We start from the raw sequence: 27,342 nt of genomic DNA on the forward strand, positions 1-27,342 counted from the left end.
ATATAAACAGAACATGAAAACAAATACAAAGCGATGCATAAATAAGGACTAAATGACACACCAGGGAGGGGAGGGGCCTGATGTGCACAGTAAAGGTGATGCTCCTGGCACTTTATGTTCTCCTTGTTTTTCCTTATCTGTAGAATACCACCGTATTTTTTAAGTTTTATAATTTATTTTTTACTTTTTTTTTCTTTCTTTTTGGCTGTGCTGTGTGGCTTGCGGGGTCTTAGTTCCCTGACCAGGGATTGAACCCGTGCCCCCTGCAGTGGAAGCGCTGAGTCCTAACCACTGGACCGCCAGGGAAGTCCCCAGAAAATCACCATTTTAATCACATATGTTGCTTCTCTCCCCTGGCAATATTTTACTGCAAAGATGAAAGAATTTTACAGTGGATACCTGCATACCCGCCACTTAGATTCCACCACTAGCACATGACTACGCTTGCTTTATCGCACTTCCACTCATCACACACCTAGCCATCTAGCCATGTACCAATACATTTTTGATGTATTTCCTAGTAAATTGCAGACCTTTGTTTCATGCATTTCAAGGAAGAGAAGTGTTCATTCCTACCACACATTTCCTGAGGGTCTACTCTGTGCTGGACATCTTTTCACCTGGACCGGAGGAGTCCCTTCCGAGAAGGGAATTCTTCTTTCAGAAAGTAAAAGCTTTCATTGATTTTATTTGTATGCCCATTTTCTTGCTTGGTTGGGGGTCCTGAAAGTGCCAAAGAGATATAGGATAATCAGTATGTGCTGGGGGTCAATCCTGGGAGGCTTCTGGAAGAGAAGAGCTGAGCCAGAACTTACAGGTGAAAGTGGCACGGCTCAGTCCTGCCTGGAGGCCTGGTGGGCTGCTTCCTCTGCTAAGAGCGTCCTCCCTGCCTGTATGCCTCTATGTGCCCCACCTCCCCGAACCTCACCCAACCTGAACCTAGGGACGCCTCTGTTACTCTCTCATGGCACGCTGAGACCGGTCTTCACGGTGCTGTGACAAGCTGTAATTATATACTTACCTGTTTCATGTCCATTCTCCTCCTAGACTAAGAGGTTCCAGAGGAGGGGTCGAGGCTGGGTACAAATGTCTGGCAACTAGTAGAGGGGAGGCTACTGGCTTGAGCGGACTTGGGAAAGGCCTTGGAATAAGTGTGAGCAAGAACCTGGCACCTGGGCCAGACAGGGAGAGACAGGCGAGGGAGTGAGAGAGAGAGGAGGGCAGTTTCTGCAGTTGTGCAAGAACAGGGAGAGGAGTCTGGGCGGGACCCTCACAGCCGTCTTTTACTGGGTGTTCACTCTGGGCTAAGCACTTACAGACATGATTCATTCACCCTCACAACCTCCCCCGAAGTAGGTCCCACGATTACCCCCTTAGACATGATGAGGCTCAGAGAAGGGAGAGAGTTGAGGGAGGCCACCCAGCTAGTAAGCCCTGATGGCCAGCCAGCTCCTTGTCCAGAGCACCTACCTGCTGGGGACCTCTGCTGGAGGGGCGGCAGGCTTCCCCGTGACCCTGAGGTGGGGGAGGGGCTACTTCAAAATAAGTGCCCTTTACCAAGTTCAATCTGACCCCTTTACCTGGGTCAGATTCTGACAGCTCCATTTTTTTCCCCCCATTTTTATTTATTTATTTTTGGCTGCTTTGGGTCTTCGTTGCTGCGCGCAGGCTTTCTCTATTTGTGGCGAGCAGTGGCTACTCTTCACTGCGGTGCGCGGGCTTCTCCTTGTGGTGGCTTCCCTTGTTGCGGAGCATGGGCTCCAGGCACGTGGGCTTCAGTAGTTGTGGCACGTGGGCTCAGTAGTTGTGGCTCGCGGGCTCTAGAGCGCAGGCTCAGTAGTTGTGGCACACGAGCTTAGTTGCTCCTTGGCATGTGGGATCTTCCTGGACCAGGGCTCAAACCCATGTCCCCCTGCAATGGCAGGCGGATTCTTAACCACTGTGCCACCAGGGAAGCCCTGACAGCTCCATTTTACCATGATCACGTATATGATTTTGTATGTTTGTTTAACAGCTCTAGGCCTCAGTTACCTTATCAGTTACCTTATCTGTAACATGGGAATAATATTTATCTCGAGGTTATAGTGAGGACTACATGAGATCATGCATGTGAAAGCACCTAGTCTTCTGTTTGGTTCACAACAGGTGTTTAATAAATATTCCTTAAGACTGATTTGAGGTGACCTCTCAGGTCCAGGAATGTCTGAGGGTAGTTTTTCCCAGAAGGTAGAACATGGGACTGCTGGTGGCATGGGAGAATTTAGGTGGTTCGTGAATATGGTTTTGAATAAGTCTGAATCACACAGTGAGAAATTTACTCTTTTCTTAATTCTCTTTGAAGCTTTCTGATTAGGTAAAGAGGAAGACTCCATTTCTGTGCTGGTGTGCCTGGAACACCTCTCTCATACTCGCTAATCTCCCCTTTTTTTTTTTTTTTTTTTTTTTTTTTTTGCGGTACGCGGGCCTCTCACTGTTGTGGCCTCTCCCGTTGCAGAGCACAGGCTCCGGACGCGCAGGCTCAGCGGCCATGGCTTACGGGCCCAGCCGCTCCGCAGCATGTGGGATCTTCCCGGACCGGGGCACAAACCCATGTCCCCTGCATCGGCAGGCGGACTCTCAACCACTGCACCACCAGGGAAGCCCCTAATCTCCCTTTTTAACAAAGAGGGTACAGGAGCTGCCGCCAGCTATAATGTAATACGATTGTTTGCTTCTCACTTTGTTTTTCTGGTTCTTTCTATTTATGGGCCAGTGAGCCTGGCTTTCCACTTAAGAGTGGTGATATGAAGTATTCTCTTAAAATATACTTAAGAAAGTAAGCTGGCTTAAAGAAAAATATTAGTAACAGAGAAGGGGGAGGGCAGCTCTACACCATGGTAAGGGTGTCCCACGAAGGAAGTGTGGGAAGGAGTCTTGGAGTCAGTGAGCATGCACACCACCTCCTGCCCTGTGGTCCTGCCCCGTGGGAATGGGAAGCAGCCGGCTTGGGGCTGGGATGTCCACCACCAACCCCGGAGGCCTCAGATTTCCTCCTGCTCTCTGCCCCTTACATGGCCCCGGAGCAAAATCCAAACTAATTCTATCCAGAAAAGAATGAGGGCTTTGAAAAGCAGGGGAAGGTCTGAGACACGGAGATGACAGAATATGCTGGAAGCCAGGCTCAGGAATGAGACAGGCTGGGCTTAGCTTTGCCTCTACCGCATACTCCCCATGTCCTCTCTGAGCCCCAAGTTCTCTGTCCCTAAATGTGGTGCCTGCTTCTCCACTCCCAGGAACCCCAGGTCCTCCCACTTGACACTGCCTTGGGTCACTGGGACTCATCGCCGAGTCATCCCATGGAGAGGCAACAGGCTCTGGAGTCAGGGAGGCCATGGACCCCGGGCTGGGGGACACTCTCGCCCGTGGGGTTGAGGAAGTGGCCCATGCTCTTGGAAACACTGGGAGTGAGGCTGGCAGACAGGCTGAGAATAAGACTAATTCTCCCAGGGCTGTCTGAGCCTTAAAGTGCTTAGTCCAGTGCTGGGCACATAGAAAGCCCTGGATAAACTGCAGCTACAACGATGATGCTGATTTTTATTGTTATTACCCCCATCACTCTTATCATCATTAAAGGGTCAGCGATGGAATACCAAGGAGCTAGGAAGGAGCAGCGGAGGGCAGACAGGGGTTGTGTTTACACCGTGCGAGGTGATGGGTGTTACAAGCTGGGGTGAAGGTGTTGGGGTGGAGAGAGAGACTGACGGAGAGACGCTGAGAAAGGCAGATAGAAACCGGCCCCTCCTAACTCGGCAATGAGCCCCAGCGATACAAGGCAGTGCCAAGTGGGAGGACCTGGGGCTCCCGGGAGTGGAGAAGCAGCCTCGCTCGCTGAGCAGCGATGAGACCTCGGGAGGCTGCCCGAGTTCTGCATCCTGAGCCGGGCCCAGGGGAGAGGGCCACTGGCTGACCCGGGGCTCCTGCCCCTGTGCTGACCCCTCCTCCCTTGCCAGTGCCCCTCTGGCCCCTCTGGGAGGGGCAGCAGTGGGGTGCGCTGGTGTAGTCCCAGCCCTCACGGCAGGCCGTGAGCTCACACACGTGCCCCCACCAGGCCTGGTAAACAGGATGGGTGCCTGGGTCAGCAGCTCCCTCCCTAGGTCTTCCCCGCCCCCTCATTCCCTGGGGGTGGCCCGCCTGCCTAGCTCCCCAGCTTCACACCCAGCTTTCTCAGCACAGAGCGGCCGGGATGCTAACTGAGACGCCCCGATGACCCCTCTCAGGGTCGCGGCCACTTCCTTCCCCGACAGACGCCTGGCGTCCCCACTGAGGGCGGTCTCCTGGGTCCCAGGCTCTCTGTGGCTGGAAGGTGTGGAAGTGTGAGGCAGCCACCTTTAGGTGGCAGTATGGGAGGGGAGAGAGATGGGAGAGACAAGGCCGATGGAAACAGAGAGGAAGGCTGAGGAAGGGCACCTGCCGCTCATTCTGGCGTCCCCGACCCAGGCTGGCTTACACCTAGGGTGGGTCCTATCCCGCTGGGTTCCCTACCCTCGCCCCCCTGATGAGGTCCTGCCTGACTCCTCTCTCCTAAGTACCCCCCACCCCGCCACCTCTAGGAGACACTACCAGCCTATCTCCTCAGATGCCCCCCACCCCTACCCTGCGCCCCAAGCTCCTGGGGTTGGGAAATGGGAACACTTTGGCACCGGTCTCGTCCCATTTCCCCCTCCCTCCCTGATGCACAGGCTCCCTCTCTGTTTCGACACAGGCTCTCAGACTCACAATTACAGCTCACCTATGGGTGGCTGGGCCTGAGTCACTGCGGGGAGGGACTCTGGGCTGCCCAGCCCTGCCACCTTCTTCCAAGCTACAGTATAAGGAGTAGTGGCGGGGAGGAGGGCTCTGGGAAAGGAGAGAGAAGGCTGTAGACCTAGAGGAAGGGAGAACGAGAAGTCAGAAGGAAGGAGAGAAGGGAGGAGGGCACGCAGACGCAGGGAAAGAGAAAGGGCAAGTGAGTAAACTTGGGTGGGAAGAAGACACTCAGGAGAGAAGGAACGAGGCAGAAATGAAGCCACAGGGCTGTCTGGCCTGCCTCCTGCTGGTCCTGTGCCTGGGCAATGGGGAGGCTGGCCCACTGCTGAGTGGAGGGGAGAGTGCTGGAGCAGGGGCCATGGAGGCCACTGGACACGGGGTGGAAGAGGCCATTGGACAAGAACTGGGAGAGGCCATCAAGCATGGAGTTGGGGAGGCCACTGGTGGAGGGGATGGAGAGGCAGTGGGCTCTGGAGTCAAGGAGACCATGGGCCCCGGGGTGAGGGACGCTCTCGCCCGTGGGGTTGAGGAAGCGGCCCATGCTCTTGGAAACACTGGGAGTGAGGCTGGAAGACAGGCTGAGAATGTCATTCAGCATGGAGTGGATGCTGCCCACAGCTCCTGGCAGGGGATGCCTGGCGGCAACGGTGCTTTGGTGAGTGGCTGGAAGCCGGGTGTGGAAATGGGAGGCTGTGGGCAGCTGGGTTGAGAGTTCTGGGAAGCAGTTAATAGGAGGAATGGCTCCCTTATTGGTGGCTGTCTGGGCCAGTTTCCTTCCATGTTAGGTATCCCTCCCCCACCACCGTGAGGCCTCTCTCCACCTGCTTCTCCCTGTGGCTCCTCTGAGTTGCTCTGCCTGTCCTACCCCATCCCAGAGTGAGGTGGCCACACACACTCGGTGCAGCCATGTTTTTCTTGCAGGGAACCAATGGCCAGCCTCCATCTGGAGGCCATGGCGCCTCTCACTCTCCAGGCAATCCTGGAGGTCCAGGGATTCCCTGAGACCATGCGTATTCTGGAGGCTCAGGTGGCAGCTTTGGGACTAACTCTCAGGGGGTCTCCTGGGGCCATGGAGGCCATGGAAGGGCATTCGACCTGGGGATCAACACTCCGGTACAGTGATCACCCTGGCCCTGATGCCTGCCACCTCCCTCCCTTCAAGCCCACACTTTTGGCGCTTTCCCCGTGTCCTTCCTGATCCCATGCTCAGTCTCACCCTGCCTTCAGGCAGCTGTGGCCCAACCTCCTCATGGCTCAGGGAGAGGCAGCGACAACCCAAGTGCAGAGGTAAGAGGAAGAGTCTGGAGAAGAAGAGGTGTCTGGATGCATGTGATAGAGAGTGGGAGAGACGAAGAGGAAAGAAAGATGGGCAGGGGAGGGGTTGAGGGAAGAGGCGGATCGGACAGGGGAGAGATGGGCGTGGGGAGGAGGCTTGGAAGAGTGAGATGGGCATGGAGGAGAGACGCGATGGGAAAGAAAGCCAAGCCGAGGAAGCAGGAGAGCCCGGCCTGTGGGGATGGCTTTGACTGAAGTCTCAAACCTCACCCGTCCCCTTCCCTCTGCAATGCACCAACCTCCCGCCATCTGGCTCAGGTGGAGCTCTAGCAACACTGGGGTAAGAGGACAGGACAACCTGAGGCATTCTGAAGAAATTCTGCTCCCCTCAGACTGGGCGGGAAATATTCCCGAGCAAGGGAGGCCGGGGAGGGAGGAAAGCAATCTTGGTGTCCTCATCTTTAGACCTCATCTGGTCTCTTCCTGACCCTCAGGGAAGCAGCAGTCATGGCAGGAACAGTGGTGGCAGTTCTGGGCCCCATTGGGTAAGTTCTCCTTTGTTGAAGGCAGAGGTGGGGCCCCTGGTGGTCCCTGCTGAGGAAACCCACTCCGAGGTCTTCCTGAAAGCTGCCAGCCCCAGGGTAGGTGGCGTCACTGGCGTTGTCATCCTGGGCTCCCTCAGCTTCCGTTCCCCACCTTCCCAGCCTCACCAGGAAGTGTTGCTTACATGTGCCCTCTAATTTCCAGAAGAGGTGCCCTGCCTACTGTGCTCACTCTAGCCCCTTGTCATCCACTCCCTGATGCCGGGGATGCCCTGTCTCCTGTCTAACCTCTGGTTCTGCAGGCACGTCCACTTGGCGAATTGGACTAGAGCTGGGGTAGTGGATGGAGCAAGAGAGGTGGGCACAGGGAAACATGACACTTGTTTGGGAAGCTCCCAGGAGGATGGGGGCAGGACCGCACGTGGAAACTTAAGGACATTTACAGAGCTGAGGTGTAGATGCTAACAAATACAGTGTCCCTACGTGAGGGGTGAGAGGGCCAGGAGGGGACCACTACTTGGCAGCCGGATTGGGGTGGAACTCCCATCAGGGGTCCTGCAGAGAGGGGGGCACAGCTGGCTTCCTTGGGGGTCTGGGAAAGGTCTCAGGCAAGAGGAGGGTCTCAGGCAAGAACAAGCCAAGTGTTAATTTACTGCTCCCTGTACTACCTGCTTTTCCCCCCGCACTTACAACTGACCCTTAGAAAACTCTAGAAATTTTGATCAAGGCAGCTACTCCCAGGTAAGGATTCTAGGAGTCCCTTCCCCTTTCTAGGTTCCAGGAGAGGGTGAGGGGTGAAGAGAGGCAGGAGGAGGGCCGAAGGAGCCCCAGGGTGCCAGGGTCACGGCTCTTATGAAGTTGGTCTCCAGTGGCTTTTCCACCCCTGGCATGAAGTGGAGGATGGACAGCAACAGCTCAGAATCCCCCAGTTACCCCACATTTCCAAATACACGTGGCCACACCTACCCTTCTCCGTGCCCAGAATAACTTCCCTCCGTGACTGACCGGCTGAAGATGGGACAGTGTGGAGCTTGGGCAGGGCGTTAAAATATCATAGTGCCTATTATGGGATGACTTCCTATTTTGGGAACGATCTGGGCCCTTCCAAGCCCTTTGGAGACCCCACATGGACTCTCGCTTTCCCTTGCGGGGATATAATACCAGCTCCTCCTCGGGTAGCAGGGTTGGAAGTGGTGGGAACACACCCGAGGTGAGCGTCTGGCGAGGGCGTGCCTGTGCAGATCTGCCCCGAACCGTGGGAAGGAAAAACCGTGGGAAGGAAAAGAAGAGGCGTTGAGGGATGGGCGGGGGATGGGCTGACTGCCGCCGGGTCGGCGGACCCCGGCCAGCCACGGGGTTAAAATACTGCGGTCTGGGGACTGGACTAGGTGTCTTCCTGGGAACTGAGGGTTTCTCTTTCTCTCTCCCACCGTGCGACAATCCACGCAGTGAAGTCCACGTGTCCGGGGAATCTGGGGGTCAGGTGAGAGGCGAACTTGCAGTGACGGAAGTTCATCACGGCAGCTGTGCGCCCTCCTCAATGCAATTCCCCTCCGGCTCGCCTCCTAACGCTAGCTCTGGTCCCAACCCCCTCTCTGGGGAATTTACAATCTAGAGGGAAGAAACCAAACACATGCTCCTAAAAAGACTAACCAGCTCCGAAGTAATAATTAATTGCAGATCCTTACATGATATACCTCACTTTATACCACAGATGGGGCTGTGAAAAATCGTATGAAAACCAATCCTTTTAGAAACATGATTGTTTCAAATGTCCTATACCCGGGGGTAAACAGTATTCCGTGACTTCTTTGAAGGAGTTTGGAAACAGTGTTTCGAGGGCGTACATTTACCTCGAGTTTGGAAACAGTGTTTCGAGAGCGTACATTTCCCTCCTAGTTATTCTGGAAATCTGCCTCTCCGTCAGCAAACTGCTGTGCTGACAGAGGAAGTGTTGGCTAAGGCTCACAGGAATCACCTAGAGGTCTTGTGAAAATGCAGATTCTGATTCAGCAGGGCTGGGGCGGGGCTGAGATTCTGGTTTCTAACAGGCATCCTGGCGAGGCTGCCAGCCCGTGCCCCGGGGGTGAGTGGGGCCCACAGGGCAAGGAGCACGCCTAACGGGAGGAGGAGGCATGGGGAGGGGGTGCCACCCTGGAAGGCTCTCGGGAGAGCTCCTTGCATATCAGGAATACTAACCTTTCATGGGTAGACAGGTTTTAAGAAACCCTCTCCCGGTTTGTAATTCTATTTCTAGTTTTACACTACCAAAGTCTTCAATACATAGTGAGGTGGAAAAGCAGACAAAAATGACAGAATAGTCAAGGGGATATTTTTTAAAACCATATTTAAGAAGGCAGGGTTGACAAGTGGAAAGGCAGTGAACTTTGATTCCGAAGATGGGGGTTCAAACGCCAGCTGTGTTACCTGTCATCTGTGTGTCACCAGGCAAGTCGATTGACCTCTCTGAGCCCAGGCTCCCTCTTGGGTAAAATGGGGACAGCAAAGCCTAACTTGTTCACCCCCCTCAGTTACTGCAGAGCTTTCTGCATCGTAACCACATCAAGGTGGTTCAGAGTCCCAACACTGGAGTCTGACACGGAGACAGATGCTGAGAAAAGCTGTTGGACAGCTCTACGTTTCAGTTTCTCCATCTGTAAAGTGGAGGCATCTCCACGTGGGAAAGTGGCGGGTGGAAGCGCAGAGCCCCGCGCACAGTGGGACTATATATTGGCTACTAGCAGTGTTTGGGGGGGCAGGGCATGGGGGGGAGCAAGAATATGGATTTGATTCAAGGGACTGGGTGGGGTTATTCTGCTGAGCAAGTAGCGAGTCAGTCCAGGAAGGCTTTCTGGAAGTGGGGCTCTTAGGTACTGTGTCGAGAAGAGGAGAAGGTGGCTTGACCAGAGGCGGAGAAGAGTGGGCCGGGAGCGGGATGATAGGTGGCATGCACGACAGGATGTAAAGCCTTGACCATCAGTTCCCTTTTCCCCACCCAGGGGCGAGGGCCTAGCGGGGGAGGGGAAGCTGTTCGTAGAACCAACACCTTGGTGAGTGAGGACGTCACTCCTCCTTGGGCCGGGACCATGGTGTCAAGCAACCCCTGCCTCCCCCCGACACCCATATCTCCTGCCCCTGCCTCGTGCTCACAGCGTGGGTTCTTACTCTCATCCCATTTCTCATCGGCCCCTTAGAACTCTCAGCCGTCTCCTGGGCTCTTCAACTTTGACACTCTCTGGAAGGTGAGTTCGACAAGAGTGCTGTGCTCACTCTCCTTTGGAAAATCAAACCTTTGTCCCTTGGTCCCACAGGCTGAAGTCTTCTTTCTATAATGACTGTCAGCAGTGGCCCTTGACCTCTCTTGTCCTGGGGCCCTGAGCCAATTACATTATGACCCAGTTTGGTCATTCTCCTTTTCTTTCTCTGCAGAATTTAAAATCCATGCTGGGTTTCTTTAACGGGGACGTCATCAACAAGGTAAGGGCTGGAAGGCCATTCATTCTGATCTTTGTGGGAGAAGGATATAGAGAAGAAAGCTAAACCCTTGCTTGGTGAGCCAGGGAGCAATGATGATGGTCACGAAGAGAGCATTCCAGCCAGTGCTTTAAAAAGAAAAGATGGGGCTTCCCTGGTGGCGCAGTGGTTGAGAGTCCGCCTGCCAATGCAGGGGACACGGGTTCGTGCCTCAGTCCAGGAGGATCCCACATGCCACGGAGCAGCTGGGCCCGTGGGCCATGGCCGCTGAGCCTGCGTGTCCGGAGCCTGTGCTCTGCAACAGGAGAGGCCACAACAGTGAGAGGCCCGTGTACCACAAAAAATAAAAAAATAAAAAAGATGAAAACAAGGAGGAAGGACAGCAGAGACCTGAAAAGAGAGGGGGAATTTGCAAGCAGCTGGGAGTGGGGGGACGAGGAGGGAATGGGCCTTTTTCATGTCTCAACATGCAGACCTGAACTGGTCTGAACCTCAGTTTCCCCTTTGACACCAGGAGGTTAAGGGGAGAGTCAGTAGGCCTAATCCTCAGGAACCAGAGGCAGAGGTAGGGGATGGACTGATCATCAGGCGAAGCTAAAAGACCACCTGAGGACTGATGCCAAGAGAGATGCGAAAAGGAAGCGAACACGCTGAGAGCCTGCTGGTGCCATCAGTCTGGGCCCTGCACATATGTAATCTTAGGAGTCGCTTGGGGCCCAGAACCTGCTTCTCCTTCCTCCCCGCCCACTCCTTCCTCTTGCAGGGGAAGCCCTGGCCAGGCTGATTTGACACAAGAATAGCAGATGTACCTCCAGAGCAGAAGGTGTGGACTGGGAGGTGAGGTGAAGGACAAACAATCCAAATACCAAAGGCAGAAGCTGCAATCTGCAGCCCACGGATTGTTTCATTCATTTTTGAAAAACAGTATAGCAACACTGGGCCCCTCTTTCTACGACCCGCGAGAGCCTAGAGCTGAGAGGCAGCTGCTTCTTGCCGTGGGGACTTGCTCCCCCGCGGTCAGACTCCCATTGCCCACCACAGTTCTTCTAGTCACCCGCCTGGCTCCTGTGAGCAGTGTAGTTTCTGACCCTTCACGTAAAAGAAGGAGGACTAGGAGCCCTGCCCTCCAGAGCTTGTGAGGGAGGGGGTTGGTGGCAGGCGGGGAGGCAAAGGGACAGCCCTCAGGAACGTCACTTTCTGGCAGTCAGGTGGGGAGTGAAAGACAGGAGATGCAGAAGCTCCCAGCTACAGCGGAGTCCTGTTTTGGATGAACAAAATGAACAAAATAGACTGTTCTGTTTTGTTTCCTAGAGAACTGTCTCTGGTAGGGGTGAGACTCCCTACCATGGACCACGGGGAGACCAGGCCCCTGAGCAGGGGACACTTAGGGGCTGATGGGAGAGCCAGGGCACACACAGATACTTCCCAGAGGGCCAGAGGACTGACAGCCAAACGTTTTTGCACATCCAGGGGGGCAGTAAGGGGAGTGCTTGCAGTCAGGCAGCATTCATGTGGGGTGGCTCCCCCGAGGATCGGATCTCCTAGGAAAGGGGCAGGACAGAGGTGGGCAGAGAAGAGGAGGGAGAGTCCCCAGCTCCTTCACGGTGGAGGGAGGGGCGACGAGGCAGCCGAGGACTTCAGCCAGGGTGAGGAGTGAGGACCGGGGACCAAACGTTCCTGGCAAGTATGGGGGTGGGGTGGGTTTCAAGCCCAAGCTGGACTCTCTGGATTTACCCCGATGACAGCCATGGGCCAAAAGGTCCCTGCAGATTTCCGGAGCAGGGGTCCAATCTACCCTTGCCTTGGTCCACTATTCCCTGAATTCCCAGTCCTTGAGCTCCCCCTTAGAGCTTATTTCTTTGCCCAGGACCAGAGGAGTTTCCGCATCCGCTGACCTCCAGATGGATGGCGGCCCCACCCATTCTCTTTTAAAAAAAATTTTTATTTACTTTTTTTTTTTTTTTTTGGCTGCGTTGAGTCTTTGTTCCTGAGCGTGGGCTTTTCTCTAGTTGCGGAGAGCGGGGGCTACTCTTCGTTGTGGTGCGCAGGCTTCTCATTGCGGTGGCTTCTCTTGTTGCAGAGCACGGGCTCTAGGTGCACGGGCTTCAGTAGCTGTGGCACGCGGGCTCAGTAGTTGTGGCTCGTGGGCTCTAGAGCACAGGCTCAGTAGTTGTGGCGCACGGGCTTAGTTGCTCCGCGGCATGTGGGATCTTCCCGGACCAGGGCTCGAACCCATGTCCCTGCATTGGCAGGCGGATTCTTAACCACTGTGCTACCAGGGAAGTCCCCCTGACCAGGGAAGCCCCCTCCCCCCAATTCTTAAAACACCACTATCTCCCCACTAATCTCAACCCTTGTCCTTGAAATAAATGTTAGCTGTCCCACACTCCTGGTCTCTGCTCCTTTCTTACATCTCCACTGTTGTTCCAGGCGGGGTTAGGAAGGGGAGACTTCAGCCCTACAGCTTTGGGAGGTGGGCTGGAGGTGGCGGGGCAGGTGAAAAGGTGGGAATGTCAGGGGCAGGTTCTGGTCCTGAGGTTTTGCCACAGCTGTGTTCTGCCTGAGGCTGGGGGGAAACGGGGCTAGAGAAGAATGGTGTCGTGTGATGTGTATGTGGCGGAGGGGTGGTTAGTGCCTCCAGAGACCTAGCTTCTCTCTCCTTGTTTCCAGAAACAGTTTTCTGGTGTCCCTAAAGACACCCAGCTCCCCCCTGGACCTTAGTCACAGTGAATCCTGTAGGCTGAGGAATGGTGGTCGCAGCAGCAGAGGGGCTTCGGCGAGCAGGGGTCAGACTCCCTGCTCACCCGTTCCCCACTTTCATCCACAGGGCCGAGTCCCAGACCTCAGCACTCGCATCCTCCTCTACTTCCGTCAGCTCTGGGAGGTAGGAGAATTCTCCCTCTTTGCAGAACTGAGGATCCTGGTCATCCTGTCCCTTTCCCCTCCCTCCCTCAAGGCAGCTACCCCTCCCTCCAGCCTACCTGTCACAAAATTCCCCCTCTTCTCACTTTTGAGATAGGTAATCTCACCCAAGTCTTATCACCAATGCCATCAGAAATGCTTACACCCTCAGTCTCCTGTAGGCTTATCTTTATCTAACCCCAAACTACACCCAGCCACCAAAACCTGTTCTTGAACATGACCTTGAAACTTTCCCAACCAGCTGCCCCACTCCACCCTTGGAATTCTCTTTCCTCGTGGCCCGCTCATCTCTCCTTCTCCCTCCAGAACTTCAAACGCAACACTCCTTTCTTGAACTGGAAAGCAATTACTGAGGTAAGGGCAGTGGGACCCCTCATTTCAGGGTCTGGAAGCTCAGCTCTGAGGACGCGGGGTTCTGGGCCCTGGGCAGTGGCTTGCAGGTTCTGTTCCGGTTCCTCCCCCTCCCTGCTGGGGGGGGGTGCCTCCCTCCCTTCCCACTTTCCTCCCTTTGTACAACGCCTCACGAGTGGAGGTGGGATGGGAGAGGGAAGCTGTGAGTCACTGAAGAAGGAGCAGCTTGGGAGGTCCTTCCTGGGATAAAAGCCGAGGTCCAGGGTTAGGGCCTCCACAGGCACAAGATCAGGAAGCCAGCCACTGTCTCCGCCTGCTGCTGTTCTGGCTGGGCGTGGCCTGGGTTGGGGGAAGCCACAGCTGCGTGGGTACCGTGAGCAGGTGGAGGGGACCATGGGTTGGGGAAGAGGGAGGGACCTGGGACTGGGGCCAACTCTCAGGGCTGGAAAGGGGTCACTAGGGAGGAAAGTTGAAGGGCGGCGGGAGGGCAGTGTGCATGGGTGGAGGACGGAGGGTCATGGTCGAGTGCAGGCAGGTGCAGGGGGTCTGATTATCTGGGTCCTGTCAAAGGCCACACGTCCATTCTGCATGGCCAGTGGCCTTCGGGAATCAGGACGCTTGGGCACTGAGGCAAGGGCTGCCCACTCACTTGTCCATGTGGGCACATGAGGCTGGACAGATGGGGCCACATTGTCTGATTTTTCAAGAAAAGCTAGAAATCTGGTTTTCAACAATTTAATTTAAACATGTGGACCAAGCAAAAAATGTCTGGAGGCCTGCGGTCTACCAGTTTGTGCCCACGGTGTAAGGCCTAATAGTGGGGTTAGAATTCAGGTATGGATAAGGCAAAGAGTTAAGCCAGACTTGGGAAGAACATTCTGACCCTGAGAGAGAGAGAGAGAGAGAGAGAGAGAGAGAGAGGAGAGAGAGAGAGAGAGAGAGAGAGAGAGAGAGAGAGAGAGAGAGAGAGAGTGTGTGTGTGTGTGTGTGTGTGTGTGTTTCTAGTAGAGAAGTGACAATGGCAGGAACTAAACTTCCCTCTTACTGAGGAGATTTTCCCCTTGCCTCGATCGGGGCAGGGGAGGTGGCCAGCGCATCTGCAGTGCTTCTTAAGGGGGCTCCATCTGCTTTCTTGTATTTCTCCCCTTCCTTTCTCTCCTTTGACCCAGAGCTAACCTAACGTACTTCACTTCGTCTCTATGGATAACAGACCATCCTTCCAAGGACCCTGTAGAGAACAGCATTTGGGAACGGGGATTAAAAGGCCTATGAGGGGAGCAGGGTTTGCTGTAGGCAGAAGGCGGGCTGGGGCTGAGGTGCCCAGCTCTGCCCCGGGAGCTTGTGCGGGTACTGCTCATTTGTTATTCTAGCTCCGACTCCAGGTGCCTGGGTGGCCGAGGTGTTGCCAACCCGTTCTCTACCCTGGCTGTCCAATGCTGAGTGTAGAAATCTGTCCTGTGTCTATCTGGGCCATCGGTTTCCTCCAGGCCTTCTCTGTAGGCAGCACTTATCACAGACCACTGAGAGGGGTGGGGTGGGCCGGGCGGAATGCTGGGGCTCTAAAGGGAGGGCAGAGTCTGGGCGGTGGGATGCTGGAGCCCCAAGAGTCTGGCAAGGCCTGAAGCACCACGGAGCCACCCTCACCGCGGTGTCCTCTCCCTTCGCATCCATGCGTCATCGGATCAGAGGAGGGTAGGCGGTGCTGGTCAGGTGAGCCCCTCCCTTAGGATGCCCTAGAAGGTCACTGGTTCCTCTCAGCCTTGCTCCCAGGTCTGGCCAATCTGCAGTTCTCTCTCCTCATGCCCTGTTCTGTAATTTTCTCAGCCTGGCACAGGATGCCAAGATGAGGCATCTTGGCATCCTGTGCCATGTACCATCTTCTAAGGTACGGTAACTGCCACCCGACCACCTGATTCAGACTTCACTTCTTTCCTTGGTCTCCTCGCCTCACCTCCCCAGGGACCCTTGAGGAGCTGGGAGAGGTGGGGAGGGGCGAGGGAGGCAGGGCCATCTGGGCTGGGACCATAAAGCAAGGTGAGGGCGTGCGCTGTGGCTGAAGGAGATTCTGTAGAAGAAAACACATGACACAAGGAGGGGAGGAGGCAGGGGCTTTGAGAAAGGTCCAGCCAGGGCCGGGATGTGGGAGCAAAATGCCTTCATCCCTTCTCTCCCGCCCCCTGCTTCCTTCCGCAGAACTATGATTGTAACCAGCAGACACACCTTACTGCCACTGGGGGGCAGCCCACCACTAAGGTAAGGCTTGCAACCTTCCTGACTCCCACTGCATGGGGTCTGCCTGGGGGCGAGGTGGGGGAGGCTTTCACTGCCAAGGTCCTCTGGGTAGGCTAGCTGAGGTCGAATCCTGTTCACTTTGATAGTCATGTCTCCCCACCCCTGTGCAGGGGGACTCCAGCTCCCTGAGAGAAGTTTGGAAGAGAAGGGTAGAAGGTTCACACCCACTCACTCAGAAAAGGTTCTAGGGGAGCCGTGGGTGCATCACCTGCCATGGAGAAAACTGGGACCCAAGATCCTCTCAGTGAGGAATATAAGGCTCCAAAAAAAAAAAAAAAAAATCACACGACACACGGCAAAACAGACAGACAGGGTTCCTTTGTCTGCTTTCCACCTCTTTAACTGCTGACCTTTCCTGGGGAGAGGAGGCCAGCCCAGAAACTCTTGGTTGGTGGGAAAATAAATACTTCATTTCACAAAGGAGATAACAGGAAAAAAATTTTGAGGATTTTGTTTTATTAAGGTGCAAAGGAAACAATCTGATAAATTCATGAATGAATGTGCTACATACTAATTAGGCTGGTTAAAAACAAACAAACAAACAGGCAGTATTTCCCTCCATCTCCCAGAGTAATAAAGCCCCTGCCCTTGGGGAGAGGACTTCTACTGAGAGATCAGAAAGTAGCTGCTGACTGAAAGGAGGTGAAGATGTAGTTAACACTGCCTGTGGGTATCCACTTTTGCCCATCGCTGGTGGCCAATTTCTATCCCCCAGCAGGCAGAGGGAGACCTACCTTTCCTCTTTTCACTCCCCTTGGTCAGTGTGTGCTCAGGGACCATATTCAATATCATCTTGGGTAAAATGCACTCAGGGTGAGAAATCTGCTGTGGCTGAAGGGTCACAATCAGACCAAAGGACCTTTGGGGTGATCCTGGTCTGAGCCTGTTCCCGCCATGGGCCCTTCCTGAGCCCTAAGGACATGGTCGAGTACAGAGAGGACACTGAGGTCCTCACCTCACCTCCTCTGATCTTCTCTTTACAGGGGGGAGTCACGATTTCTTCCTCGGTAAGTACTGGGGCAGAGAAAATCCGGCTGGCGAGAGAAGGGGTCTGAGGCCAGAGGGTGTGCCGGGGACGGTACTCTGTTCACCCAGACATTCTCCTCGTCCTGCAGGCTTCCCGGGCGCGACCTGACCTGCTGCAGTGGGTGAAGTTTTGGTAGGTGAGTGTCAGAGTGAGCTGTGCAAGGCTGCAGCCAGGAGCTGAGACACGCCGCCCCCCGGAGTGGGTGGGGGGAGGGAGGGCTGGGGGCTTGGCACTCCCTTTGCTCTGGGTGGACACACTAAAGGTATTAAGGAGGAGACCCCAGGGTGGGGTGTGGAGAAAGACTCATGAGAAGATGACCTAGAACACTTGGAATACCCTCTGAGTGCTGGGTGGTGGCCTGACAGAGGCCGGGCCAGGCAGGGCCAGAGAACAGCAAGGCAGGCTCGGTTAAGCAGTGGGAACAGGATAAGCATTGTGGGGGGGGGAGGCGGGGGGGGACTGTAGTGAGGTGAACCTTTCGGGTTTAAAGGTTCAGAGGCAGAAAGACGTGCGTCGCCGGTGGGGAAGAGGTAATATTTTAGGGAGGGGTGAAGGTGAGGGGACCGCAGGTGACACAGGCAGGACACGAGGGAACTGTGGGCGCAGAAGCTGGGTGAGAGGATGCCTGGTTTCAGCAGCTCTAGGAGTGGCCGTGTTCTACCATCTTCTCTTTTCTTGTCTTCTAGAAAATCACTTCCAACCGCGACTGAAGCCCTGAAAACCATCAGTCATCAAGGGACCTGACTGTGCCCCTCCCCCAGCTCTTGGTCTGGGTGCTAACACCTGCTTTTTCTAGGCTGGGGACCTGTCTGTCTGTCCCTTGTTTCCTCCCACCCACTGTGGTGTCTCCTTGACCATCAGCCTCAGTGGATACACCAGCCATTGCTTCACCTGCTCCATTTTGTGACCTGAAGTCACCGTGACAGAAATTCAGGAGGCACGTCCTACTTTAGAGTTTCTCTGTGGAAATAAAACATGAGTCTTGTTTTCCTAAGACTTTGGCACGCGGGCCTCTCACTGTTGTGGCCTCTCTCGTTGCGGAGCACAGGCTCTGGACGCACAGGCTCAGCGGCCATGGTTCACGGGCCTAGCCGCTCTGCGGCATGTGGGATCCTCCCGGACCAGGGCACGAACCCGTGTCCCCTGCATCGGCAGGCGGACTCTCAACCACTGAACCACCAGGGAAGCCCAACTTTGGCAAATGTTATTCTTTAATACTACACTGATGGCCTGGATCAGGGAGGAGGGAAGAGGCAGGTGCAGGTAACTCGCCTTCTTCCTGACAGGGTATACAGGATGGGCCGAGAGAGAGAAGACTCGGAGGTCCTGACAGGAAGTAGCTAGCGGATCTCACCGGGCCTGGGTTTCTCCATCTGTGAAAAATCATCTTTGCCCAATTTACATGTGACTAACAGGCTTACTGCACTTGGAGCAGTCACGGATGTTCCGCTGGCCTGAAGAAGCCACAAGGGAGCTACTGAAATCAGGAGGTGGGAGTTAAGGGCTCTTCCAAGAGAGGAGACCCGTCCTGGAGGGTCAGGGTCGGGCAGATGGAAGAGGGCGGGGCTGGCAGCGAATACGCCTCAGCCTCGTGCACACACCACGGTGTGGACAAGGGTGAGTCTGGGTGGACGTGTTTAGGAAGCTGGGGGGAGTGGCGAGTACCCAGTCCCTTGTCACGTGCCGTAGAGGCTCTCCAGGAGACAGAGGGGTGGTGGAAAACTTCTACTCCATTCATGCACCAAGGAAACAGCCAGAAGCTGGGGCGCAGGCTGAGCCCGGGCTGATCACCAGCCGAGGAGCCCTAGGCACGGGGCGGGGAGTCTGTGCTTAGAGTCTCTGAGCGAAGTCCTGCCAAGCCCACAGAGTGAGCCTAAACTAAGAGGCCTCACCACTCTCTGACACCTCTGAGGTCCTTGACCTCCCCTCAGGGACCCAGGAAATGAAAGGAGGACAGGAAGCATCCTGCCAGCTTAAGTGACTCCCTCAGAGATTGCAAGTTCCCCGAGGGCACGACCACTGTCTGCCTTGATCATTGTTCCATTCCCAGGGTTTAGCACAGGGGCTGGCACAGGGTGGGCCTCAAACAGTTGATGAATAAATGAAAGAAGTCGGGCCCAAAAAGGACTTGGGGGAACCAATTTGATGTGCATCCTCTTCTCACTTCTGTCCTTAAACTGTGGCTCCTGCCTTCTATTCATCTTGGGTTTCACCTGGGAAGGGAGGGCCTTGCAGTACCTCCTAGGAGCCACAGGGAAGAGAGTGCGGCCCGTCCAGGGGCTGAGGCTCAGTCCTTCCCGCTGACTGACAGCGGGCTTCCTGGGGTGTGGGGTGAGGGCTACAGACTGCTGGACCTCGGGTCACCTTGTGCCAGTCCCTGAGGGACTGAGGGAGAAGCTGAAGTGGTCAACATGTTTCTGGACTTGGGGCGTTCCTGGTCCAAAGGACTGAAAGCCACCCTCTGAAGTTTAAAGCACTAGTTGAAGCAGGCTAAGGCCCTCAGGTGTAAAGGACTCTCATAAACCGGCAGGCCACGCCTTTGTCCTGCCAGAGCCTCTGAAGCAGCTTCATGGCAGAGCCTCCGACTTTCGATTTTCCCCTAACGTCCATTCTCCCAAGGCAGCCAGGGAGGGTCCCCTGCTCAGAATCCTCCACAAGCTTCATTAATTGTAGAATAACATCCCCTCGGCGTGGCTCAGCACCGTTTGGCTCTGGCTTCCCTGTCCAATGTCAACCTGGACCTGCTGGGAAAGGCTCCCAAGGAACACTGCTGCTACCTGTCCCTGGAACCCGAGATCTTCAGAAGGTTGGAACTTTAATGACTTTTGGTCTAAGTTCAAAACCCCAAGCCAGCTTAACCAAGGACACCTATCCAATTGCTATCACATCGCCTTGTTTTATTTTCTTCACAGAAGTTGTCATGTTCTTGAAATGATCTTGTTTCCTAATTTTTTGTTAGGTTATAATCTGTCTCTCTTTAACTGGAACATAAGCTTCACAGGACAGGTACCCTGTCCATCTCGAATCCTCCGCAGCAGGAGCCACAATGGCTGTTTAATAACTATTTGGGTTAGAGGATGGAAGGAAAAATCAGAATTAAGTAGGCTCAGTCCAAGAGGTCTTCCTGGGAGAAGTTTAAGCAAAGCGTGCACAGGGCAGAGGGTGGGCAGTGAAGGAAGAAACCACACCTGCTGGGCAACGTGACTGCTTTCTTGGGTGTGACCCTAACCCTGGCAGGGGGAGGACAGGACGGGACAGGGATGCCCTGGGCTCTGCCCTCCAGTAGCCCACACCCCAGCCCCCTTTCTCTCCAATGATTCTAGGCTTTTCACCTAGATGTTCACCAAGACCCTGAGGCCCCAGCGTGCATCCCTACAAATCCCCCATTCCTTCCCTGAACCCAGGAGGCTGGCTCCCAGCCCCTAGGTGTGTCTGTAATGTAGCAATCAAGGCTGGGCCTGGCCTCCTACCCACACTCAAGTTCTGGCAGATTTGGGGTGGGGTGGGCGAAGGCCTGTGGGAAAACAGGGGTTTATTGGTATTCTCGGAGTGGGAACTAGCTCAAGCAGACTTGGAGCTGGGGTGACGCAGAGCCAGGCTCTGTGCCTCTGTCCGACTCCACTAACCCTCTGTGATGCAGCCGATGCTGAATCCCAGGTAGATTCTCCTGCCACCCATCACTCCAACCGCGGGGACCCTCTGCCAGGGAGGATCCCCCTACCCTCTCTTCCCCAGCCTACCCAACCACTGGACACTGGACACTCAGAGAACACAAACTCACTGAGGCAGTTTAGGTGGGGGAAGGCGAGGGGACTGGGAGAGAGACACTAGACTCTAGATTAGCATTTACAGCATAAATCATGTAAAGCCAAAATTACCCTTGAACATCCATCAGGATGGTGCCAAATGGAGATGGATCATAAGTCTAACACAGCCAGTGTTTTTCCTCCAGAAAAAGAACAGAATTCCTTTGGTTGTGCACATGAAGTAGTAGGCTTGTATTTAGAGGCATTATACAAAAGAACCCATCTTTAAACACTAGAACTTCAAACACTAGAGCTAGAAGACTGTCTTTTAAACACACACTTGCTGTGACAAGATGCTCATACTATAAGAGGCTTCTGAAATCCGAGGCAATCACAGGTTCACCCTGAGACGTATGCTCACTGAGTACCATTAATCTCTTCATTCTCTTTGGCAAGAGCATAGTTTAACCCACTGACATCGATGCATGTCTGCTCTGAGCTACCACCTATGGCTGTGCAGGCTGCACACCACAGAAGGACACCTGGTTGAGAGGACAAAAGGGGGTTAACTGCAGCCTTGCCCCCCGACTCTCAGGGCATGGGTCTAATTCATACAGGGCGCTAGGTGGGCTGGCTGAGGCCCTTGGTAGGACACAGTACAGCAAAGGAGCAATACAGTTGCAGCCTCTGGAACTCTGGGGTTCTAACACTGGCCTTGCCACACCCTGGCTGTGTGACCTAGGGTGAGTTATTTAACCTCTATGTGCTGTGGTTCCCCTGCCTACAGAATGCGGATAATTGTTAATACCTGTCTCACAGAAGCACTGTGATATTTCAGTGAGATCATGCATTTAGAATACCTAGCACAAGGCCTGCCACAGAGTATGACATCAATAAATTGGCTAACCTGATTACTAGCGGCATTAGCATGAGGCGGAAAGGGAAACAGGGAAATCGATTTGTTGGAAAAGAAAGCTGGAGCCCAGCAGATGACGGCGTTGGGCTCATCTGTCGCTCTGGAATTACCCAGGCTGAAGTGCTCCTCCACTAGCAGGTCTGATTGGACTTCATCACTGAATATCAGCTCTAATTTGTTAATCCTTCATTCTGCTCATTGTCCATTCAACTTCATTCACAGTTGACGCTATGCTGACAGAATGGTGGTTAATGAGCTCTTTCAGTCCCTGTTAATTAATCGGTGAGAATTCATTACACATAAAAACTTGTGTCCTCCAGAAAAACCTTTTGGGGAGGTGCTCCACCCATCTGTCATTTTCTCACTTGTCCTCTCTAGGAACACCAGCCTTGTGTGACACCTATGTGACATGGTCATCTATGCTTAGCGAGTTTTCCTCAAGCACCGCCTCCTCAGGTAGCTCTGCGAAAGGAGCGGTGCCATTAGAGAAACGGAGGAGGCTTCTTGAGGCTAAAGAGGGGCAGGATGTCGGGGACTGGGGAGTGGGGGCAGGAGGAGAATCGAACTGAAGTGCCAGCTTCTGGGGTCCATGAAGACTGTTGGTGAATAAGATAAAGCCCGCTTCACCTCCAGGCCTGTTATCTCTGTGTATTGCATCAGGATGGGGTAAAGAGCCCATGCTGAAACGAGGTCTTGCTTTGTCCTGGCAGCATCCCTCTATGTTTCAGCACCTCCCTGTTACACCAGGAACCAGTTGGGCTACCTGAGCCTCAGTTGTGGAGAACGCTACTTGATTAGGATGTTTTGTCACTTTGAGGTGATACAACTGCCAAGCTGGGGGAGTGGGCTGGGGAGCAGAATAAGCTCAATGAAATGGTGTAGGCGCTCAAAGTTCAGGACCTAGAGCCCAACTGGGTAGCTCTAAGACCTATTTTGGTTTTTTTGTGTTTCTCTATTCTTTTTTTTTTTTTTTTTTTTGTCTGAGTTGGGTCTTCATTGCTGCACGGGCTTTCTCTAGTTGCGGCACATGGGCTCAGCAGTTGTGGTTCGGGGGCTCTAGAGCGCAGGCTCAGTAGTTGTGTTGCACGGGCTTAGTTGCTTTGCGGCATGTGGGATCTTCCCTGACCAGGGATCGAACCCGTGTCCCTTGCACTGGCAGGTGGATTCTTAACCACTGCACCACCAGGGAAGTCCCTGTGTTTCTCTATTCTTTGTCTTCTTAGCTCAAGACAGTTACATCTCTGAAGAGCCAAGAGTATAAGATGGGCAGCTGGATAATGGGTCCAGCCCCAAAGGAAGAAAGTGCACAACTTGGTGGAAGGATGCTTGAATTCTAAGATATCCAATCTAACGTATGTTGAATCCACCTCCACTGTGTAAGGGCATGGTGCTAGGGCATGGTGATGTAAAGGTGATTAAGACATAGTTCCTGACCTCAAGAACTTGATATTCTAAGAGGAAAGAACACAAGTTACTCTAGGTACAATGCCAGAGAGATACAAATGAATTGCTATGGCAATTACGAGAAGGGAAAAGTTTGGGGAGGGGGATGACAGATGATGGGAGACATCTGGGAAGCTTAATCCAGGATGGATGTTGGGTTCTGAGAACAAGAGATGAGAGAAGGGCATTTTAGGCATAAGGGCATGGGCAGCTGCTTGGAGGAGGAAAAAGAAGGCTATCTTTGGTAAGGAGTCCAGTTTGGCCAGAATGTGAAGTATGTGCAAAGGGAATGAAAGAAGGAAAAGTTAGAAGGGTGGGTTGAGGTCAGAGTATGGAAGGCCTTCAATGCCAGTATAGGGAGTTTAGACAGAATTGGATAGGGTGGGGAAAAGCCTGAATTATAAGAGAGGAACGGAGAGATATAAGGAAAAGTGACAAAGACAAAAGGAGAGGTTGCTTGGGTGCCATGGCCAGTCCTTGGGAGAGACAGGTCCAACCTGTCTCCATCTCAGCTCCATTTGCGTGAAGAACCCTATTGCCAGCCTACCTTCCAAGTGCCCAGGGCAGAATGTGAATTGAGAAATCCAAGGTAAGTGGGAAACAGTCCACACCTCCCCTTCCCAGAGCCCCAGGGGTGGGCGACAGGATCTGGGTGTGAGTCAGTAGGGTGGGGACCCCAGTTCTGTTCAGATCTGCCTCCCTGGGAATATAAAGGGCAAGCCTTGCCTTGCCTCAGAACACCCCAAACTTGCCACCATGAAGATCCCAGTTCTTGCTGCTGTGGTTCTTCTCTCTCTCCTGGCGTTCCACTCTGCTCAGGGGGCTGCCCTGGGCAGTTCTGAGGTGAGCACCTCACCTGGGTTCTCTTTCTCTTATACCTATTAGCTGACTCAGTCAGTCACTGGATAAGTGGCTCTTATCTTTGGCTATTACCAGGGGCTGAATGAGAAGCTGGGGCTCTGAGGGAGGGAAGAAAAGAGGAAGGAGACAAAGCATTCCTGGGAAGGGGCAGAGAGGCTTATATTTCTGGAAAGGATGGTAAAGTGTGGGGTAGAGGCTGGACATCCTGAGAGGAGACGGGGGCTGAAGTTGGTCGTCTGGGTTCAGCCCCACATCTGTTTTGTTTGTATCCCTGGGAATGGCTGTCAGGTGGCTAGAAGCGCCTTGCTGCCTCTGGAGCTTAGGCCATATCAAGAATCCTTAGGAGCCAGTCTCCAGCCAGGAAAAACCCTGAGGTCCCTCTCTCCCCACCTTATCGCACTGTGTGGGGGATGGGGGAATGTCCATGCTGGATTCGCAAGTCTACGATAGGGGTCACAGACTCCACTGCTTAGGATCCCAGCAAGTGATGTTGGTGAGCAAGAGGGCTGGTGGGGCCTCAGGGGAGGTGGAGTGAATTTGCCCACTCTGGAAGGGGACAGTCTCTATGCCATCTGACTGCTGCTAAGTGGGAAAATGTACCCAGTGTGGCCGGAGTTTAAAAATTTTCAAGAGAACCTGGAAATCGGATTTATGAATTTTTACGAATTAAAAACCTTTAATTCAAATTAAAAAACAAACAAACCAAATTGCGATGAGATCTAAACATTTGGGTCTAGCCTGTAGGCTACCTGTTTGTGACCTCTGTTGTGGGAAGGAAGAAATGAGGGGCAATGAGGCTGGGCAGCTGAGGTCGGGAGGGCAACAGATTGGAGGCACTGAAGTATGGGGGTGGGAGGTGGGCTTCCCAGCTGGAGCAGGGAGACGGGGACTCAGACTCTGGTGGCAATTCAAGTCACAAAACAAACCAACCTCCAGCAAGTAAAGGCAGACAGGGCACCTCAGAAAGTTGGCCCCCACCTGCCTTCCAATCTCCCGCGCCCAGCTCTGTGGGCTGAGCGTGGGTGTCTCGGGAACACCCCGAGTCCACGGCAGAACCACACTAGCTCATTTTTCTTGGGAGGAATCCTCTTTCTCCACCCTCTCCTCCTGCTGCTGACGGTGGATGCGGCCCTGGGCTCCGACTTCTCTGTCTGCCCCGTGCCACTCTCCCATCCCTTCTTGACATGTGCACATCTGTCAATCATCCGCCTCGCTGGGACAGAGTGGGTTAACGGAGCCCCCGTGGTGGAGAATGGGACTGGCCTGTGGAGGGAAGCAGAGCTGGCAGAGAGGGTTTGGGGAAGGGGATTTGCCATCGTGTGATCACTTGTCCCCTTTCTCCCCTTCGCTTTCCAGGAAGGAATCACCACTGGTAATAATGCAGCAGGATCCGAGGAGGTAAACCACCTGTTTTCCCACCATCTGACGACGAGTTCGTCCCCCATCTGTTCATGTTTCTAAATAACTTTCTGAACACCCTGCTTCTTTGCCTAGACCTCTCACGCCCAGTTTCTGGACATTGACAAGTTGCGATCTGTAAGTTTAATTCTTTAATTCAGCCCCCATAAATATCCACATCCTAAAGGAGATCAATGCCTGGGTAGAGAGCTTGCAGAGCTGTCATGGTCCTTCACCTTTCCCAGAGGGCTAGGGGCTAAGATCTGTCCTTCCCTGGAACTGATCCTCTTCTGGTCTCTTTCTCTCTCTGCAAAGGTTTTTAGGCCTAATGAATACCTGAACTGGCCCGCCCTCTTCGAGGTAAGCACTTGGGCCCCCTTTTTCTCCTGACTGTTTGTCCGGGTAGCGGCAACGCATTCTAGAACCTTTTGGTTCTTTCCTGGGTTCTGGGAGGGAGTAACTGTCCCACTTGGATGCTGCCCAACTGAAGAAAACTTCCCGGGGAGGCTGTCGTGGCCAGACCTTATTTTCCTAACGTGGCCCATAAAGACAATCTCCAAGAAGGAAGAACTTAATCAGTCAAGAGTTTATTCGAATCCCCTCATCCTCCAGGAAGAAACTGAGGTTCTAAGTTGGGTGACTTACCCAAGCTTAGAAGGCTAAGTCAGTGGTAGTGCTGGAATTAGAGCCTGTAGTGCATGACCCCGCACATACTCGTTACATGCCCTCTTGTAAACGTCTTCACTTCTCTGAGCTATGGTTGCCTCATCTGTGATGTAGGGACGATGACAGTACCAACATCAAAAGACTGCTGTGGGGCTTCCCTGGTGGCGCAGTGGTTGAGAGTCCGCCTGCCGATGCGGGGGACACGGGTTCGTGCCCCGGTCCGGGAGGATCCCACATGCTGCGGAGCGGCTGGGCCCGTGAGCCATGGCCGCTAAGCCTGCGCGTCCGGAGCCTGTGCTCTGCAGCAGGAGAGGCCACAACAGTGAGAGGCCCGTGTACCGCACAAAAAAAAAAAAAAAAAAAGACTGCTGTGAAGACCAAATGAAATCATGCCTGTAAAGCAGTCCGTATAAGGCAGGCACAGAAGAAGTACTCAGGAAATATTAATGCTTACTGCAATTATAAAACAATGACACCGTCACCACTACAGAGAGCTCTTCAGCAAGCGCTTACTGATCCATGCTCACCTGACCTGTAACACATCACTCTCTCTTTTTCTGTTTTAGTCTATCAAAAGGAAACTTCCTTTCCTCAACTGGGATGCTTTTCCTAAGGTAAGAGGCAGTGGGCATTAGGAGAGAAAGGAGGCTGGGGCTGAGGGAAAAAGCAGAGGATCTGAGTGGGAGAGTGGGGAAAGTGAAAGGAGGATAAACCTTCTTCTGATCAAAGCTAAGTAAGTCACACAGAGGAAGACAAATATCATATGGTATCACTTATATGTGGGATCTAAAAAAAGGCTACAAGTGAACTTACCTACAAAACAGAAATAGAGGCACAGATGTAGAAAATAAACTTATGGTTACCCAGGGCGGGGGTAAAGGTGGGGAGGGATAAATTGGAAGATTGGGATTGACATATACATACACACTACTATATATAAAATAGATAACTAATACGGACCTACTGTATAGCACAGGGAACTCTACTCAATACTCTGTAATGGCCTATATGGGAAAAGAATCTAAAAAAGAGTGGGTATATGTATATGTATAACAGATTCACTTTGCTGTACACCTGAAACTAACACAACATTGTAAATCAACTATACTCCAATAAAAATGAAAAAAAAAAAAAACAAAGCTAAAGGAAATCGCAACTACTATAACTCAGAGGGGAACAGGAACTTAGACTGGGGCAGAGATTCCTTTCCAGCAGGGCCCCACCCTATCCTATCCTGGGCTTTCTTAGGACTCCGGCTCCCCGCACCCAAGGTCTCCAAACTGACCGTCCTCTCTCTCCCCACAGCTGAGAGGAATGAAGGATGCAGCTGCCAACGCCCAGTGACCAGCCCCTTCGAGACCCAGCACTGCTGATACCACTGAAAGAGGGGTTCAGTGTGGGACCTGATCACCATGCTATCTATGATCACTCTTTGCTGCCTCAGTAACTCCAATAAAATGTTTTCCAAACAAACGGCTCCTGTATCTGCATCTCTGTCCTTATCCTACTGGGCTCTAGAAAGGAATTAAGATGGAGTGGGCTCCAAGGCTGATAGGCAGACATCCTGACTTCTGAGAGGGGAGTAAGTAGTGGGACAGGAGAAAGTGGGAAGGGCAGGTATATCAAGCTGGCAAGAGACCCCTT

The 27,342-nt window shown here is 53.5% G+C and overlaps 1 protein-coding gene across 1 annotated transcript; it reads left to right on the forward strand.

Annotated features, from left to right (window-relative positions):
* The first annotated feature begins 5,038 nt into the window (after positions 1-5,038).
* On the forward strand, positions 5,039-27,042 carry DMKN (dermokine). The gene is made up of 15 exons (XM_060083137.1): positions 5,039-5,440; positions 6,013-6,072; positions 6,318-6,383; positions 6,555-6,701; positions 9,602-9,652; positions 9,797-9,844; positions 10,032-10,079; positions 12,904-12,960; positions 13,305-13,352; positions 15,543-15,602; positions 16,625-16,648; positions 24,991-25,032; positions 25,129-25,170; positions 25,348-25,392; positions 27,004-27,042. The coding sequence occupies exons 1-15, from the start codon at positions 5,039-5,041 to the stop codon at positions 27,040-27,042; spliced, it is 1,179 nt and encodes a 392-aa protein (XP_059939120.1).
* Positions 27,043-27,342: the final 300 nt, after the last annotated feature.

Source organism: Mesoplodon densirostris, chromosome 19 (assembly GCF_025265405.1).
Source record: "Mesoplodon densirostris isolate mMesDen1 chromosome 19, mMesDen1 primary haplotype, whole genome shotgun sequence".
Lineage (NCBI taxonomy): Eukaryota > Metazoa > Chordata > Mammalia > Artiodactyla > Ziphiidae > Mesoplodon > Mesoplodon densirostris.

Bases quoted from the DNA above. Each gene is read 5' to 3' on its own strand.
- DMKN (XM_060083137.1), top strand. From the start codon at position 5,039: ATGAAGCCACAGGGCTGTCTGGCCTGCCTCCTGCTGGTCCTGTGCCTG. The intron at 12,961-13,304 runs GTAGGAGAATTC...TTCTCCCTCCAG, and splicing joins ACTTCCGTCAGCTCTGGGAG to AACTTCAAACGCAACACTCC. The intron at 13,353-15,542 runs GTAAGGGCAGTG...TTCCTTCCGCAG, and splicing joins ACTGGAAAGCAATTACTGAG to AACTATGATTGTAACCAGCA.